Below are 14,509 nucleotides of genomic sequence, written 5' to 3'. Positions count from 1 at the left end.
GACAATAAAACAAAACACTGACCTTTCCATACCATGGACCTTTTCCAACCCTGACATAAATTCATGAGCTTTAATGGGTTACATGCCAAAGTGTGGCCTCGGGTTTGGTGATTCAATTCGCTGCTCTTTGCCAAGGCCACCAGCAGCCATGGCAGGTTCGTGCTCGGGGCCTGGGATGTAAGGTATTTTTATGAAAAGATGATCTGGACCTTCATGGTTGTGGGGTGTGTGCGGGGTTGCGGCGGGGGGGGGGAGGAATGATGCAACTGCAACCTCAGCAATGTCTGCCTGGGAGCAGGGCTCCCCAGTGACCACGCTGAGATGCACAGGCTGCCCACCGTCTTTTAGCAGGGCATCAACGCCGAGCCAAGCTGCCAGAGACAGCGGGTGCCAGCCTGCCTCAGAAGTGGGCTGCGTGTGTGGCATAAGCCTGTCCCCAAGCCCGCCGATGCACCCCCAGGCTCTCTTGCTGGCACCCTGCCCCGTTCCTCCCCAACCAGGGAGGGCTCCTGCCCATCAGCGCAAGGGTCCCTGCCGCTTCCGAGGGAAAAGCGCTGCCCCTGGGGAAGACCCAAGGTCGCTGCCACCCTCGCTATCCCTGCCATCAACGTGGGAGATCGGGACCCAGCATGGCCTGGGTGGGCAGGGGCTCATTGTCAGGATGTGCCTCGGGCACGGCGCCTTTGCCCAGCCCTGCCTTCTGACCGCAGAAAGAAAACATTTGCCCAGACACAGCCCGGCCCCCTTGCCACGTTGAAAGCCTGGCTGCCGACAGCTTAAAGGGGGTCATGCAAGACCTCCCCAGCAGGACACAGAGGACAGGACCATGAGACAAGTTAAACGAGGCTGGTTTTTTAGAGCCTTGCTGAAATCCGTCCTCATAAAAGGCAGCTGTCTGGAGACCTGCTCATCTGAGGGGAGGAGAGTCTCCCTGCGAAGAAGGGAGGTTTGCCAGGCCTGCCACCGCCACTGCTCGCACACAGCCAGGCAGAGCCCAGGCTGCAGCAGCAGCAGCCCGGTAAAAACAAAGGAGAGATGAGTAACACTGCGGGCAAGTGACCCCTGCCAGGCAGGATTCACAAGAGCTTCAGAGCCCTACGCACTGTGGGGTAGCTCCCCATGGCACTGCACAGCCCAGGGAGCGCTGCCAGCATAGGTGACCATCACTGCCATCTGGTCCAGGAGCAAAGGGCACCCCGGAGGGAGCGGGGAGTTCAGGCACAATGGTTGAGGGGGTATTTCCCAGTTGGTACAAGGTCCAGAGGTATCCTGGCCACTCCCTGACAAGCTAGGATGGGTCTAAGGGCTGTCTTATCCTTCCCTCTGGGACAAGTTTTTAGTGATCATCAAGCGTGCCTGTCCTTTTTCCTGAGTGTCTGTGCTGAGCTCTGTACTGTCCTGCTTATGGTCTGGGGCTTGACTGCAGCTGGTACCCATCCTAGGTCAGCAGGGAATAGTTCAGCTTTCCTGCCCAGTGCTATCTGCTTCTTTACGCCACGCGGAAGGGCTCCTCCTTGCTTGCATACTCCAGGTAGATCTGAGGCGGTGACAGAAGCAGACAGGCACCAACAGACCTCGTGATTTCTCCACCTGTCCTTCTAGCTAAAAAGCTCAATGCTTCCAGACCTGGATGCCCTTATGCACCCTTGTCATGTAGCAATAGGACAGGCAGGATGACCTGAGGGCAATTTTAAGCAGAAGGTCTATGGTGAAAGAGACAGACAAAACACTATTCTATCTTCGGCCTCTGAAGGTCAACCAAAAATGTGGGTTCTTGAAGATTATTCCACCTCTGAGGAGAAACCGATTATGCATTTAGAGGCTCTGTCACTAGAGCCTTCGTTCACAAAAACCGCAAGTCTTCTTCCCTGAACCCAGAAGGACTCGTACGACAGCAGCCTGGGTCTTTGCTCAGGATAGCCTGCTCCAAGTAGCACTTGCACACAAAAAACCCTCACTGGGCTTTTTCTCTGCCTTCTCTCTCAGCTTCTCTGCACTCACCCGTCCACAGCCAAGTGTCTGGGGTGGGGTGGTTACTATTTCAGACAGGAGGGCGACTGTCCTGCCTGTCCTGCACCCTTGGCTTTAGGAGGACACGGGCCCCCTCCCGCACCTGCCCTCTCAGCTACCTCCTTTATCCTGAAGGAGCTCAAAATGACAAGGCTCTAATAAACCCACCACGCAGAGAACGAGGGAGAGTCATTTAAGAAGTGATGAATGACACATTCTTACGTACCTGTAATTACACAGTATGCCTCAGTAAGGTATTTTCCTATCACTAATCCAAAACTTTCCCGTAGTTTTCTGCTCTTTGATTCCCTTCCAGGCAGCCACTCACGGAGTGCTCTGAGCGCTCTTGAGGTGCATTCAGTGAGCCAGCAGGCAGCCTGCCTGCAAACCTCTGACCATTTGGTGCCAGCAAGGATGAAGGGGATTTGTGCTTCACCTTCTCTGGTCTCGGCTTTTCACAACTACATTTGCAGTGAGGGAAGCACAGAGGAAAAGCGAAACCCTGAAGTTTTGTTTCCCCGGCACGTTTTTCCCCCAGTACATTTTCTAATGGGCCTCGTGACAGCATGGGATTTTGTTTCAGGACCCCACTTGTACTCTGTATACCACCATAAATATCCAGGTCAGTAGTGTATGCCCTTATACAGCAAGTCTTAAAGTACTGCTCTATGGTTATCCTTTTGATTCTCACTGTTTTTTCTAAGACTGTAAAATACCCCAGATTTCCACTTAGGGGAAAAAAAAAAAAAAGAGCATGTGCTTCTATGCATGATGCAAAACTCTTTGTTCTTCTCCTGAAACTCCATAAAAAGGCATGCTGGAGTCCTTAGGTTTTCATCAAAATGGTGAGGAAGTGCTTTGCAACTCCTGAGGCCTTCAAAAAGACTGGAATATGCTGGGTCTTACCACTTGATGCAGTTCCGAGGAGCAAACCAGTTGACTGGAAGAGTCTGCAAAAAACCACCCCACCGACCCTTCAGGCTGTGGTCACATGGAGATGTTTTAGGGATCCCAACCACCTCACAGATCTGCTGAAATGTTCTGGATTCAGTGTTTCTCCCTTGAGCTTTGTGCAATCCTCCCATACCTCCTAGGACTTGGAGGGAGAGGACGTCTTTCACTTGAACATCTGGCACTAGTGTCCTAACAGACAAGCTTCAGGGCATTTTGTGAAATAGTCTGCAGCTCCCAGAATCTGCTTCAGACAGAAACCCAAGAACATCAGGCAATGCAACCCATTAATGAAATGACTCTGTCAAAGACTATTTCATGGTGTCTCTCTGTGTTTCTGTGGGGCCCTTATTTGCAATAGGGGCATTCATCTCCTGCACGCATTTTCTAAATCCTCGATCTTACTCAACAGGATTTTTCCCTTAGCTTAGCTAAGGTTTTCTGAAAATGTATAGAAATACAGTATGGTTCAAAACATTTGCCAGTTTTAAATTCCTGCTCCCCACATCACCTAACGAGGTGCTCTACAGGTTTTTTCCATGTACTATAACTTTTATGCAGTATTTCACCTTTAACTCCAAACTTTCTCACCATGACCAGAACGTTTTACCTTTGGTGCTCCACAGATACACTCCACTGTGCTCCAAAGGCATACCTCATTCCAAGACAGTTGAGTTTCCCAGCTCATTTCCTAGTTGGATCCTTTCTGTGATGCACCTTCTGGCATGGACTGGTTCAGGAGCCCACACTCCTCCCCTGGCATTGCCCTTCCTGGGTTCTCCTGGGTGAACTAGAGGCATTTGCACAGCTACAACTTGTAAGCGAGGAAACAAGCATCTCATTCTCGGCATTCATCCCCTCGACGAACCAGCTCTTCCATTTTGCATCCATGACATTGTTCACACTGAGCCTCCAAGCCACTGCCTGGACTAGGCATCACCGATACTCCATTTCTGCCCAGACGTGTCATTAACTGTGCAGTTGCAAAATTGCCATTTGCCTTGATACTCGGGCAAATTGCATTTGGGATTCCTAGGCCCACAGAGTGACCTATTGCAGGCATGCGTGGCCTACCCTTACTATAGTGTTCCTCCTGTGCAAATACTAACAACGTTTTTCAGTAAATTTAACCACTGGCAAGAATTGCACTAGTTGAAACTGCTAAATCTCATTCTGTCGGCCACTGAAATGCACTCCCTCCGTCACCTTGCCTGTGCAAGGTTTTGCAATGTTAGCAAATCTACAAACAAACCTTCCGTAATAGGAGCAGAGTCCTACCGACCAGTGGCTGGGGAGCGGGCCAGCTCCATGCAGTCTCAGTTTTGGTTTTTTCAGTGGAAATTCCCCATCACCAGTTGTGTGGTGGACGTAAGTTACCCGCTTTTGGAACAACTCCCTTTCCTCTGGGACCACTTACAGACTGTCAGCCTTGAACTTATCGCAGGCCATGTGTAACTGCGCCTACCGCTTCTTGTTCAAAGGTCTCGGCGTGCACCCATAAATAGCCTAAGCACAACAGATCTCTTGAAAGGCTGAGGCTGTCCAAGGCCTCCTGTTGGCGTGGCATGCCATACCTTCCCCACCAGCCTCTCCAGTGTAACTGGTGCATTATGGAAGCCCCCAGCCACCAATAAATCGCCAGACTGGGCTTCGCTGAGGAAGCAATTTTCCCTATCTTTCAGCTCCGCTTCTGCCTGTCAATGTACGGCTTTCAGACCCGTTGTGAATGACCAAACTGAACCCAATGGTACCATCCATGGTATCTTCATTCACAGACACAGCTTCTTTCCAGTGACTTCAGAGGGGGCACTTAGGGGGACAGTTGTTTTACTTGTTCCTGGTTCCTGCTCCTGGAAAACATCCAGAAGACAGATGGGGATTGTTTCTCTTTCACATCCACAAGATCCGACTGACCTGTTGGGTAAGAGTCTCTGAAAGCCTCAGGTCTCCTGGCAGGTTTCAGACCCTTCCATCAGTCGGGGCTGGAAGCGACCTCAGAGTGGAGCCACGCTTATTTTTTACTGCCCTGGGAGACAGGACAGCTTTTCATTGCAGACCAGCTACCCGCACATCATTTGTTTCACTTGAAACACGTCTGCAAAGGGAATTTCCAAAGTGAGGGAGTAAGGCACAGTTCCTGGTGTTTATCACACAGTTACAGCCACAGGGCACCGAGGGAAACATCACGCCCAACTTTTTGCTCCAGTGCCCAAGCTTCACAAGTCTGACTTTCCCAGGTTCGGAAGCGTCTACAGTCTCCTGTCACCACCATCCATTTCAAGTTAATTAGCTTGGCCACCATTACCCCAAGTGCCAGTCTAGCTTGGCTGGTCTGGTGGACTTTGGGTCATCTCTGTTAATATCATCCATTTCACGTGGCCTAGGGTTGCCTCTGTGACCAATGTCCCCTTTGTAAGCTTTTTGTAACAGTCCTGCACAAATACGTGGTTCTGACTCGGCCCCCCACGCCCGCATCTACCCCCATTTCCCTGTTTTGCAACATTGCACAGCCTTCATTGCACATAGTGTCTTCTCTTGGCCCACCACCTTCCCACAGTCAGGTTATTTTATTTCTCCTTCTGAATTCAGCTGCATTTTTGCATGGCCACTGTCTCTCTTGTTTTACATACATTAGGTATGTGTGGCACTCTCTGAAATAGAAAGTTCTCCTTTCTTCTCTCTGTGTTAGCCACACAGCTGCACTGACAGGACTCCTGGTGACTGACCAACTTCTCGCTGGTGTCTCCTTCCTGGCTCAATGCTCTGCTGCAGACCATGATTTAAGCACCTTGGCAAATTCCTCTGCCTCTCACGGCGTCTTTGGCTTCCCATTAAACACAGAGATATCGTTTCTGGCTCAGGAAGTCTCTGCACTGCAGGCCACCGGGACCTGGGGGACTGGCCTGGGAAGCTTTCATTTCCTGCATGCCCTCCCAAGGGCATCTCCTGCTGGACTTCAGGACAGCTGGACCTTTTTCTCTGATCCAGGTCAGGTTTTTATGCGCTCTCATTTCATTTTTTCCCCTGGTCTGAATCCAGTAATACCATCATTGAGAGGCTATTAATGGGCCAATGTCCAATTTACCCTGGAAGTCTTCAGTAATATCTTGTTATTCAACCCAAATGATCCGGATCCTTCAGCTGAATTCTCTTCCCTCCCTTCCACCCACCCCCCCACTCCCATCTTTGTAGCACATGGCTGACCAGCTCTCTCTAATTTGACGGTTGACTCTAGTGATACAGCCAGCCTAGACAATTCAATCTTTTTTCCTAAAGGCAAGTAAGTGCCCACTGCCGTAAGAGCCCAACCAATCAAATTGGCTCCTAGGCACCCTATTTCAGAGCCGCTCCCTTACGCCACGGTTATGGACTGAGTTGAATAAACCTCCCAAATGTCTTCTCCTCAAAGACCGTGGCTTTTGCACTTATTCAGCTGGGACAGACAGTCCGATTCCTTCCTCCTGCAGCCTAAAAATGGTGGTGAGTGATTGGTAGTAGGCGGTGTTCTGGCTAGCCCTTGTCTACAGCAGGAGGCTGTTTTTTTCCTGTGGTGACCTGCAAACCTCTGATTTCCTTTTCTGAGTGATTTTTTCAGTTTCTTAACTCTTTGCTGTGGTTCATCTTGGCTTGTAGATTGGCCAAAGCCTTTCTTGTGCCTCTTATTTTCTAGAAAACATTATTTTCCATGGTCATCATGATGCCGATCACCTCTTTGATCCATCTTGCCATTTTAAACTGGGAATCTCCCAGGAGAATTTCACACTCTCTCTGGACACTGAAGCCTTTTATCCTTGTTTGCAGGTGACCTCTTACAAACCTCTCTTAGAAGTTTCCAGATGTTGCTTGAACTCCTTTTGCAAAGCCTCCAGCTGTCTCGGCTCATGTTCTGCATCCTTTGGTCATTTTCGATTTCCGTTCCCCCTTGCTTCCAGAGGAATCCCAGAATTTGGACTTCTCCTCCTAGAAGCTGAGTCTCACTCCAGACATTGTTTTCATAATTTGAAGATTTGCAGGTTGTTCCAGAGAGGATGAAGCTGGCAAAGATGCTCCAGAAAAGCTCCAGGTGGTCCACAAGGAGGTGCTCCAGAAATGTTCACCTCCTGCTCCCCACCCCCATGTATTAGTTACAGAAACCAGACAGAGCTCTGCTTTCCTGCCCATGGGAGGAATCAGCCTGACAAAACTGTCTTTTCTCTCAGAGTTCAAGCTCCCCTTGAGTCAGCACTCCCTCAAAAGGTCTCCATGTGCCTTGCCTCAGGGCTAAGCTCCTTCTTTTATTTGGGCCGTGCCTCTAGTTTTCTCGATGCATTCTCAAAGAACAGGCCAGTCAGGAAGAGAGGAATTTCATGCCGAAGGTGTTTGTTTCTCTCCACTGACTAGCCTGTAGCTCCACCTTGGATGTCCAACATGGATGCCTAACTTAGGGCAAGCAATGTCACCCTGCATGGCTAACTACTGCTGGGACACGCCAACACCCAGCAAATTTCACTTGCAGCCTGCAATCCCCCTTCCCCAGGGGAGCAGGTCTGTATAATCCAGCCTAGGTAACAGTTTGCTTTTCTCACCGGCAGCAGATTCTCCCAACAACCTCTGTAGCAGTCCACAAGCCTCTCCTTCCGACGCCCCCAAATATCCCCTATAGGCATTTGGGATACATTTATGTTGTTTACTTTTAGCCCCCGGGTTGGTTTGCACTAACAGTGTGAAAATGTCATCAGGTTAACAGGGAAAGAGCTATATAAACCTGCAGTGCCACTTGCTTGCCTGCCAAGCAGGAGCCTCTAACACCTCATCAGAGCCTTCGCTGCTCCTAAAACCTCATTCGCACTTTCCAGGCGGGCAGTGTGGTTTCAGCAGAACCCCCCCGCCCTCCTCCGCATATAAAAATCACGAGTTCCCCTTCTGATAAGATTACCTGTAAAGCACGATCGTTAGAAAGGAAAGATGTGAGGCTCTCGTCTCTCTTTTGGCTTTCTGTTTATTGAGGTAATTCCCTCCCAGCTGCTATGGGAGCCCCCAAATGCCCCCTTCCTCAGTGCGCTCCGGGACTTGGGGTGGGGTGGGGTGTTGTGTGGGGGGTGTGTGTGTGTCACGCACCCCCAGGAGCCGGGGCCCGCGGAAGGGAGGGAGCACAGTTGAACCAAATGAAAGGCAAAGCGGTGAGGGCTGGCAGAGTAGGGGGGCTAAACACATCTCTCTGGATCGCCTCTGCTGACACTTCCCGCCGGGAGTATCGGAGGGAAAGCCGCCAGCCCGTCCCTCTGACGGAGACGGGGGGCGGGGGGGGGGGGAAAGGTCCTCTCCCCCCCCCCCCAGCTGCACACCGCACGTGGGGACGGGTCCCGCTGCACACCCCGCACACACTGCACACCCCGCACGTTGCAGGGCGGCACATGCCGCGGCGGCGTGCGCACACGCACAGACACACGCGGGGACACGCACACGCGGGGACACACACACAGCGCCTCTGCCCGGGCCACGGGGAAGAGCATCCCGTTTCCCCGGGGCAGCAGCAACCCGCCCCCCCCTCCCCGTTCCGCTGGCGGGCTGCCCGGTGCTGGAGAGGCACGGCGCCCGGTACCCCGAGATGGGGGGTACCCCGAGATGGGGGGTGCCCGGTGCCGGCTCCTGCCAGCGGGGGGGAGGGAGGGGAAGGGACGGGGACGGGGGGGGCCGGGTGCTGCCGGCGGCAGTGATGTGGCAGCAGGTCGGGTCACGTTGCCGGCCCTGTGCTCGTACCAGTGTGAGACGGGATTAGGCGGCTGCCGGGGGTGCCGCCGCCGCCGCCGGCGGGGAGCGGGGGCTGCGCGGGCGCGCCCGGCGGGCAGGGCCGGGGGAGGGGGAGGGGGGGGCGGAGGGGAGGGGAGGGGAGGGGAGGAGGGTTGGGGGGTGTTCCCGCCCCGCCCCGGGGCTGCCGCGGCCGGTCGCGCTGCAGCGCTGCAAATCCTCAGCCAATGTCACCTCCCGCGCCCCGCGGGTATGCGGGCTGCCCGTCAGGAGGGCACCGTCAAAACACAGATATGTTTATATTATATGTATACATATATATATGCATATATATGTATGTATGTATATAAGGAACGATTGGGCCGCGGTCTGGCGTTGCAGGCGGATGCGGCTCCCGTCCGAAGGTCGGGCGTGAGAGCCGGCGGCCGGGCGGCATCACCGGGGGGGGGGGGGGGGCGAGAGCTGCGGCACGGCGGCGCCGAGCCGGGGAGCGCCCCGCGAAAACACCCGTGGGCGCATGTTCGTGGCCACGCACACTTAAACGTACATAAAACGTATACACCCGACGTGACCCCCCTACCCGCTCCCCCCACCCAGGGAGAGGCTTGGCGGTTGTCACCCCACCAGGTGTGGGAGTCGCTTTGCCTTACGGGCAGCTGTCGCGCCCCGGCGACAGGAGCTCGATCCGCCGTGGGCGCGTTTTCAGCGGGCGGGTCTCCTCCCCAGATACAAATAAAACAGTGAAAATGAAATAATAAAAATAATAAAAATGAAAATATAACGAAACAAAATGATAAAAATAGTAAAAAGAAAAATGTAAAAATAACGATAGATTTGTAAAAATAATAACAATGCAATAATAACGACAGTAACGACGGCGATAATAACGACGACGACAATGATAACAGCAACAACACGGGGGAAAGCCAGTGTCTGGCAGGGCGGCCCCGGGGCCGGCGGCGGGGACCCCCCCCCCTCCCCCCCCCCTCCCCCCCCCCCCTTTTCCCGGTCCCTCCCGCCCCGCCCCCGGCCCCGCCCCCCCGCCCGCCCGGCGCGCGCCGCACGTGAGCCGGGTGCGGGGCGGGCTGGCTGGCGGCGCGCGTGCCCCGCGGGCAGGCACGGCGCGGCGGCGGCGGGTGCTGCGGGCGGGAGCGGAGCGAGGCGGGCAGGGGGAGCGGCAGCGGCGGAGGCGGCGGTAGGGGAGGGGGGGGTGACGGGGACACGAACCGCCGCAGACTTTCGCCACTGCACGGGAGAGGAGGACGGAGGCTGCATGTGCGCAGCGTCGCTCGCGGATCTCCCACGACTGGTCTCGGCATCCCGCAGGCTCCACCGAAAGCAGCGACGAAACATCAGCCGCTGCCAGACATGGATGAAGGAATCTCCCGCTTGCCGGAGAGGCAGCTGCTGGAGCATAGGGATTTTATAGGGTAAGGCGCCAGGGCAGTATCCCCTCTCTACTCCCGGCTCTACGGCGTTTCGTCTTCTTGAGGAAAAGTGCTGCGGAGTGCTGGAAGCGGAGCCGGCTCCCGGCGGTGCGCGGAGGCGGGCGGTCCTTTGCCCGGCCCTCCGGGCAGAGCGCTCGGGGTCTATTTGACCACTCGAGGAGGCGCCGGGCTACCTCTCGCTCATCTTGCCGATGCTGGATCTTTGTGTTTTTCTCCAGGCTGGACTACCCTTCCCTGTATATGTGTAAACCCAAAAGAGGCGTAAAGAGGGACGAGAGCAAGGTAGGAGTAAGTTTCTGGGGCTGTTCGCGCTTAATTGGGGTTCGCTGAATTTTACAGCGGAGCTTCACTCACTCCCAAGAGCATCCCCGTGGGGCCGCGCTTTTAACTCACCCCCCCCCCCCCCCCGCGCCGAATTGCAAACGGGTTTACGAGCGAGCTGGCCCGGCGGGAAGAGGGGTGCCTTGGCGATAATTTGCGCAGCATGTGGTCGGCATGACATTTGTTTTGGTTTTGATCGTCGTTCCGAGGGACTCTTGTCTAATGCTTTGCTTTTCCGGATTTTGCCAATTAGGAAACGTACAAACTGCCACATAGACTGATAGAAAAGAAGAGGCGAGACAGGATTAACGAATGCATCGCCCAGTTGAAGGATTTACTCCCCGAGCATCTGAAATTGACGGTAAGGTGCAGACGAGCGTATACGTACATGCAGATGCAGGCGCCGGCAGCTTGCCCGCTGCGCAGCCCCCCGGGCGGCGGGGGCTCGGGACGCCGGGCAGCCCGCCTGCCTGCCCGCCGGCTGCTGCGGCGGCGGCCGTGGCCGTAACGCCCCTCGGGGACCAGTTTCCCCGAAGTTACGGAGGCGGCGTTTGGCGGTGGCCAAAGCGTGCCGGGAGGTAGCCGAGCCGCCCCCTTCCCTTGCCTTTGCAGACGCTGGGACACCTAGAGAAAGCGGTGGTGCTGGAATTGACTTTGAAACACTTGAAAGCGCTAACAGCCTTAACGGAGCAGCAGCACCAGAAGATCATTGCTTTGCAGAACGGTAAGCTGGCCCCGGGGGGCGCCGCCGCAGGGGCGCAGGCGGGGGGAGGCGCGGAGCGGGGCACCCCACGCCGGAGCCGCGGGCAAACGCTGTCCCCTCTCGGTCTCCCCCGCAGGGGAGCGGTCCATGAAGTCCCCAGTGCAGGCCGACCTGGACGCCTTCCACTCGGGCTTTCAGACGTGCGCCAAGGAAGTGCTGCAGTACCTCTCCCGCTTCGAGAGTTGGACCCCCCGCGAGCAGCGATGCGCCCAGCTCCTCGGCCACCTGCACTCCATCTCCTCGCAGTTCCTCCCCGGCCCCCAGCTCCTCTCCCCGCCGCCGGGCCCCCTCAGCAAGGGATCCTCCTCCTCTTCCTCCCCGCCCGCGCCCCCCTGCGCGCCGGGCCACAAGCCGGAGGGCCAGGCTAACTGCGTGCCCGTCATCCAGCGGACTCACGCCGCCGAGCTCAGCGCCGAGACTGACACGGACACGGACAGCGGTTACGGCGGGGAGGGCGAGGCGCGTCCCGAGCGCGGCCCCGCGGCGGCGGCCGGGAGCGCGCTGCCCGCCCTGTCCATCAAGCAGGAACCGTCGGCGGACGAGGCGCCCCCCGCGCCCAAGCGGCTGAAGCTGGACCGCGGCGGCAGCCCCCTGCCCGGCCCGCCGGGGCTGGCGACGCGGGGCGCCGAGGCGGCGGCGGCGGCAGCGGCGGCGGCGGCGGCCGCACTGGTGAGACCCGACGCCGCCCTGCTGGGCTCGCTGATGGCCCTGGGGGCGGGCGGCGGCGGGGCCCCCTTTGGACAGCCGGCGGCGGCGGCCCCTTTCTGCCTGCCCTTCTACTTTATCTCCCCTTCCGCCGCCGCCGCCTACATGCAGCCCTTCCTGGATAAAGGCAGCCTGGAGAAGTATCTCTACCCCGCCGCCCCTATCCCTCTCCTCTACCCGGGCATCCCGGCCCAGGCAGCCGCTGCTGCGGCCGCCGCCGCCGCCTCCTTCCCCTGCCTATCCTCCGTGCTCGGCCCCGCCGAGAAAGCGGCCGCCGTCGCCGCTGCCGGGCTGCCCCCAGCGCCCCACCTCCCGCACCCCTTCGCCTCCGCCGGGCTGGCCGCCGCCTCCGCCGAACCCGGCGAGGAGGCCGAACCCGCAGCCGCCGAGGAGCCCGGCGCCGAGGGCCCGTGAGCCGCCGCCGGCCGGGAGCCTCCAAGGGCTCCCCGCCGCCGCTGCCCTCCCTTCGGACCGGCCGCTCAGCCGCGGAGCGGGGAGGGGCCGTCGGGCCGGCACCTGTGCCCCCGGTTTCTTTCGGAGGGCAGGGCGGTGTCTGCAAGGGGTCGCCGGGGCCGGGCCGGGCCGGGCGCCGCCGGGAGCTGGCGGCCGCGGGGTGCCGGGGCCCGGCCCGGGCGAGCGGCCACCCCCGCCGGGAGCCTCGCCGCCGAGGCGGCTGGTCCCGGCGCTGTCCCCGCCGAGGGCCGTCAAGGATAAAATTTGCTACTCAGTATTTTTTTAATGTTTGGCTTTATAAATGCATAAATATGTTGAGGGGAAAAAAAAAAAAGAAGGAAGAAAAAATAGTAAGGATACTCTTTTTTTTCTCTCTATAGGGTAACTTAAATGTTGCACCTTATTTGGAATGGGTTTATACAGTGTCCCTAAGTCCCACTTAGGAACTTGCACTTGTTGTCCGGGAGACCCGGGTGGGCTGGGGGCGAGGGCGAGGCGAGGGGACGAGGGCAGACCCCAGCCCCTCTGCTAGCACTTTATTGAGAACCGGAGCGAGGAGGGACGGACCCTGAGCCCAAACCTGCAGTGCCTTGGAGCACCCCAGGGTGCCGCTGGCTCCAGCGAGTTTTGGGTGTGCAAGGGAAGGAGGGTCAGACCCATTTATGTCACCTTGTGTTTATTTTATCTATTTTATTTTTTTCGGCTAAGGTATACAGGTGTGGCAAGTGCATTTATTCTCACCCTGTTGTTACTTAATTCAGTACGTTCCCGAGAGATTTCCCCCCGCGCCCCGAGCCTTGGTGTATAAAATGAATGTTTCTGCACTGAGCTACAAAAAGAACCCCCACCTCCCCCAAGAAAACATAGAGCAGCCTGTCAGCCTGAATTAATTTTATCCTAAATTCCGAATGACACAAACGGGAGGCCGTAGGTAAACACCTCACTGTGCAATCAGAAACGATTAGACCAGTTGGGGTAAGTTTCCCGCATGGGTTCTCCCCTCATCCCATGCTCAAATATCGCGATTTCCCTTTCTGGAGACAAACCAGACGCCAGATAATCACACAGATAAAGCTTTTATAATAAGGCTTAAACCAAGACCTTGCCTAGATATTTTTAGTTTGTTGCCAAGGTAGCACTGTGAGAAATCTCACTTGAATGTTATGTAAGAGGTGAGACACAACAGCCTGGCGAGGAGTGAGTACGTCTGTCTGGGGTCTGTCCGTCCGTTTGGTGCATCTGCTGCTGCTGTTGCTACTGTTTGCCTCAAACGCTGTGTTTAAACAACGTTAAAAAAAATCTTACTAGCCTACAGAGTGGCTGTATGTAAATAGTTGTTAATACATCCAATTAATGATGTCTGACATGCTATTTTTGTAGGGAGAAAATATGTGTTAATGATATTTTGAGTTAAATATCTTTTGGGAGGATATGCTGAAAAAGTTGCACTTTTGTTACAATGCTTATGCTTGATATAAGCTTATGCTGTCTTAAATTATTAAAAAAATAAATCCTGTCTGCAAGAAACCAGCTGGTTTAGAACAGTTTAGTATGTGATATATTAGAAACCAATCTTTATATTCAGTATTTTCCAGCACTCCATGAATTCTATTATCTAAATATTTCCACACTATTTTGTGATTAAAAAAATTCTTACTAAGGAATAAAAACTTTAATACACAAAATGGGGTTGTCTACTAATTAAAAATCTTATGATAATACATAATAATGGGTGCATCGAGCTTCAAAATGTATGATTGTGTGACTGACAATAATCATTTAATGCCTTTTCATGTTTTTAATCTGGGTTTGAATTTGCTTGGTTTCCTTTAACTCACTTTAGCAAACTCTGTTTAAGACATGCGTGTTTCACAAAGCAAAGCGTAAAGCGTGCATGTGGAACATACATGTTTCTTCCTGACATCTACTTCTTTCTTCTCCTAATTAAAATATTAATCCGTAAAATTAACACTTCACAGCCCTGGTGCTGCATGGGAGATATCTTTGTTCACAATGAGCAAACTTTTTACGATTTGCCTGACAATCTAATGATGTATCATAATCTCTGGAGAAATCACGTATGTCCCAGCTCGGAAATCCTCGAAGAAAAATGAACACTTTTTGGGGAGGG

At 54.9% G+C, this 14,509-nt stretch overlaps 1 protein-coding gene across 1 annotated transcript; it reads left to right on the top strand.

Annotated features, from left to right (window-relative positions):
- The first annotated feature begins 9,837 nt into the window (after positions 1-9,837).
- Positions 9,838-14,180, top strand: BHLHE41 (basic helix-loop-helix family member e41). The gene is made up of 5 exons (XM_074587373.1): positions 9,838-10,118; positions 10,355-10,418; positions 10,711-10,818; positions 11,070-11,181; positions 11,297-14,180. Exons 1-5 carry the CDS (start codon positions 10,057-10,059, stop codon positions 12,337-12,339), a joined length of 1,389 nt encoding a protein of 462 aa, XP_074443474.1. The 5' UTR covers positions 9,838-10,056; the 3' UTR covers positions 12,340-14,180.
- The last annotated feature ends 329 nt before the right edge of the window (positions 14,181-14,509 follow it).

Source organism: Larus michahellis, chromosome 1, assembly GCF_964199755.1.
Source record: "Larus michahellis chromosome 1, bLarMic1.1, whole genome shotgun sequence".
Classification (NCBI taxonomy): Eukaryota; Metazoa; Chordata; class Aves; order Charadriiformes; family Laridae; genus Larus; species Larus michahellis.
This window is presented reverse-complemented; position numbering and strand designations above follow the sequence as displayed.

Coding starts and splice junctions, on each gene's coding strand:
- BHLHE41 (XM_074587373.1), top strand. CDS start 10,057: ATGGATGAAGGAATCTCCCGCTTGCCGGAGAGGCAGCTGCTGGAGCAT. Junction 10,419..10,710: donor TAAAGAGGGACGAGAGCAAG/GTAGGAGTAAGT, acceptor TTTGCCAATTAG/GAAACGTACAAACTGCCACA. Junction 11,182..11,296: donor GATCATTGCTTTGCAGAACG/GTAAGCTGGCCC, acceptor TCTCCCCCGCAG/GGGAGCGGTCCATGAAGTCC.